We start from the raw sequence: 3,764 nt of genomic DNA on the forward strand, positions 1-3,764 counted from the left end.
GCCACTGCAAAGGAGCCTCAGATGCATGCACCATGTTGTTCATCCGACTTTACAGGGGTACTGGGGACTTGAACACTGGCCATTAGGCTTTCTAAGCAAGCACTTTTAATCCCTGGGCCATCTCTTCAGCCCCTGCTCTTGATTTTCTTAGCCATCCCATCTAGGCTCTTTGGAACTCTAGCTTATAGTTCTTCCTCATAATTTCTCCTTTCTCCATCAACATTCTCTTCACAGAACCCTGGATTCAGAAACAACTCTGAGAAACATAATGTTTTAAAACAAAATTTTATTATTTATATTTTAAAATAATGATGATTTATGTCTTATAATCTGGCTGCTTGTTTTCTTTTACTTTCTTATTTAATATTTTATTTAATTACTTGAGAAAGAGAGAAAGAGTATGGCTGCACCAGGGCCTCCTGCCACTGCAAACAAGCTCCATTGTGCATCTAGCTTTACATGGGTACTGGGGACTCATGTTCCATCAGGCTTTGCAAGCAAGCACCTTTAATCACTGAACCATCTCTCCAGCTCCTTGTGTTCCACTCTACAAACATACATGAGTTTTTAACTTTGCTTACAGTCAGAAAGCTTAAAGCCAAAAAAATAAATAAATAAATAAAAATTGAGACCATCATTTTACACATAGTTCGAGATTCAATTCATAAATTCCAACTTAGAAAGACTCAATGACTCCAAGACAAGGCCACGTCCTTCTATGGGTTGGAGGGGGCTGTGAATAAGTCTTCGAATGTGAAAGTGGCTGGACTCATGGGTCATCTTCCACTCCAGTGCTCTTTCCAGTCCATCAAGCTGTTTTCCAAGCCAATAAATACTCTGTAAAGTCTTGGTGGAGCCCCAGCTTCTGGACATTTATTCCTTCCTCTCCCCGCAGCATTCCAGCCCCAGCTCCTCTGTGTTCAGACAATGCATTTCCTCTGAGTGAAAAGCCCTGTTTACTCTTGCCCACTGCAGAACAAAGGTAATCCCCAGCTCCTACCAAACTTGTCTTTTGTAGGAATTTATTTTTATGTAGTACTAAGCCAAGAGGTAATTTATTGGTGTTTAAAATGCACTGGTTTTTCTCATTTCCTCAGACTCAGGCATTTTCTTTTCAGCCCTTCTTTCAAAGATTAAGCATCTTAAAACTATTTTCTCTTTTGAATCAATGAAGCACTTGGCTAAAGAGAAAAGGTCTCATTTTTCCTTTTGCTTCCAAACAGGACCACAACAAAATCAGACCCATATGGAACACTTGTGTTTGCTGTTGTTGTTTTTTTTTTTTTTTTTTTTTTTTTAATCATACTTAAGTTTGGAAAAAAACCAACCTAAGAACTTGCTTGGGAAATTTTCCCACTTTTTACATTCTTTGATTCTAAAGATCTCCCAAAGGACTAACTTAAAATTTCCAGCATTCAACTGTGCCAACTTCTTTCCTATTAGCAATCAATATTCAAGATTGGGACGCCCATAGGTACTAGGGTAGGGGTTGCAGAAAGCTTCTATGGATCATATTAAGAGTATTTGCTCCCCACTTACATTTGTTTTCTTTTTTTACTTTTCCAACTATTCAAATAGAAGTGTAGTCTACATATGAAATGGCTGAAGCTCGGCTTCTATTATTAAATAGACAATGTCCCACATTACTTTTTTCAGACAATTTCAATAGCCTCAGCCAGTGATAGCAACCCGAACACTCCAGAGTGAATGGTACCAAAACCCACAATGAGTCCCGTGGCCTATGACAGCAAAGAGAAAACAGGAGAACATGAACGCGCCCCTGCCCCCCGCGGGCCCCTTTTGTGCTGTTCCTGCCAACGCAGCATCCCTCCTGCTATATATAGGCGGCCCGCGCCAGGGCCCACACACCCCACAGCAGCACCCCACCACCGCCTGCACCAGCCATGGGCAAGGTGAGCCCAGGGCGCCCCGGGCCCGGGGAGGGAGCTGCCCCGAGGACGCCCCTGGGCCCTGCTCAGGCCTCTGAGCCCTGACCCTGGGAGCCTTGTCTTGCAGATCACCTTCTACGAGGACCGCGGCTTCCAGGGCCGCCACTACGAGTGCAGCAGCGACCACTCCAACCTGCAGCCCTACTTCAGCCGCTGCAACTCGGTGCGCGTGGACAGCGGCTGCTGGATGCTCTATGAGCAACCCAACTTCGCGGGCTGCCAGTACTTCCTGCGGCGCGGGGACTACCCCGACTACCAGCAGTGGATGGGCCTCAGCGACTCGGTCCGCTCCTGCCGCCTCATCCCCCACGTGAGTCCACATTCGGGTCAGAACCGAGGTCCTGAGGACTCTGTAGGTTCCCGCAAAGGGTGAACGTTGGAAGTGGGGCTGATCACAAGGTCTGCACGTTTGAGAACGAGACCCACAAAGGAGAGTTAGACGAGTCTAATACAGTTTTTGAGTCCCCAGAGCAAAGTGGTACCCAAAGACCAGCTAATCCATAAGGATGTATGGCTCAGGAATGTGCTGGCCATCCTGGGGACTGTGTGCCTCAAGTCCTGTCCGGGGTTCATTTAGGATGCAGTGGTAGGATAATTGCCTGCAACATGGTGGTTACTGGGCGCGTGGATGATGTTTTTTGAAAACCATCGTCCCTCTCTTGCTCTCCATTGGCATATTTGGGTTTTCTTTACCTATATTGATAAAAGTACTTTCCCTCAACGGAGAGCAACACACTCAGAGTTTACTCTTGTGGCGCTTGTGTTTTCAAACACTTGACATTTATGAAAAATAAGTCCTTAGACTTCACTGATTTTTACTTCCCACTTTTCCTCATCATATGTATAAATTACTGGCTGAGTGTTCACTGTTGTCTGAGAATTAAGACATTTAATATTTTACCGTGTTACCACATTCATTTTAATGTTAAACATTTTCCTTAAAATAACAAAGGTTAAGCAGTACTAAACTGATAAAGGTCTTGGGTTTCTCCGTGGTACAGGGTTGCCATGGTACAGGGCACTACCCAGGCGAGGTCCTTCAACCTGGGCTATACCTGAATATGCTAAAGAGAGAGGTTTCTTTCTGGATTCATTCCCTCAAATAATCTTGCAAATAGGCTGAATCTCTGCCCCTCCCCCTCCGGGTCGTGAGAAGTTCCTGAGTATTCAGAACCAATCAACGTCATCTACTTCAAAATGGCCTGCATCAAGCAAGGCTGCAGTAGGAATCATTTCTCACATGGTGGTTTTTCTTCTGTTCCGGGCTGGCCAGGCCGGCTCGCACAGGATCAGACTGTACGAGAGGGAGGACTACCGAGGCCAGATGGTGGAGTTCACCGAGGACTGCCCCTCTCTCCAGGACCGCTTCCACTTCACTGAGATCTACTCCCTCAACGTGCTGGAGGGCTCCTGGGTCCTCTATGAGCTGCCCAACTACCGCGGGCGGCAGTACCTGCTGCGGCCCGGGGAGTACAGGCGCTACCACGACTGGGGCGCCGTCAATGCCAGGGTGGGCTCTCTAAGGAGAGTCATGGATTTCTATTGAATTTTTTACTCTACACTTTCTCTATCTGGAAGCTAATAAAATATTTTCTGTGTGTTCCTGGCACTGATTGGCTTGGGTGTTTTCTTTTTTATCCTATCTCTTGTTCATTCATTCACTCATCCATGCTGTCCTTTGAGCGAGGCCCTCACTATGCAGCTCAGGTGGGTCCCAAGCTTGTGATCCTTTTGCCTCAGACTAAGTGCTGGGATTACACCAGCACACAGATGCACACCATCCTGCCCAGCTTATTGTTACTTAAATGCACACAC

General features: G+C 46.2%; 1 protein-coding gene across 1 annotated transcript; it reads left to right on the forward strand.

The window, feature by feature from the left end:
- Positions 1–1,813: 1,813 nt before the first annotated feature.
- On the forward strand, positions 1,814–3,495 carry LOC101606646 (gamma-crystallin D). The gene is made up of 3 exons (XM_004653535.2): positions 1,814–1,913; positions 2,017–2,259; positions 3,223–3,495. The coding sequence occupies exons 1-3, from the start codon at positions 1,905–1,907 to the stop codon at positions 3,493–3,495; spliced, it is 525 nt and encodes a 174-aa protein (XP_004653592.1). The 5' UTR covers positions 1,814–1,904.
- The last annotated feature ends 269 nt before the right edge of the window (positions 3,496–3,764 follow it).

The sequence above is a fragment of the Jaculus jaculus genome, chromosome 4, assembly GCF_020740685.1.
Source record: "Jaculus jaculus isolate mJacJac1 chromosome 4, mJacJac1.mat.Y.cur, whole genome shotgun sequence".
NCBI classification, from domain to species: domain Eukaryota; kingdom Metazoa; phylum Chordata; class Mammalia; order Rodentia; family Dipodidae; genus Jaculus; species Jaculus jaculus.

What these genes read in the sequence shown, in the direction of transcription:
- LOC101606646 (XM_004653535.2), top strand. An exon ending in CCTGCCGCCTCATCCCCCAC is followed by an intron (nt 2,260 to 3,222) that starts GTGAGTCCACAT and finishes CGGGCTGGCCAG; the next exon opens with GCCGGCTCGCACAGGATCAG.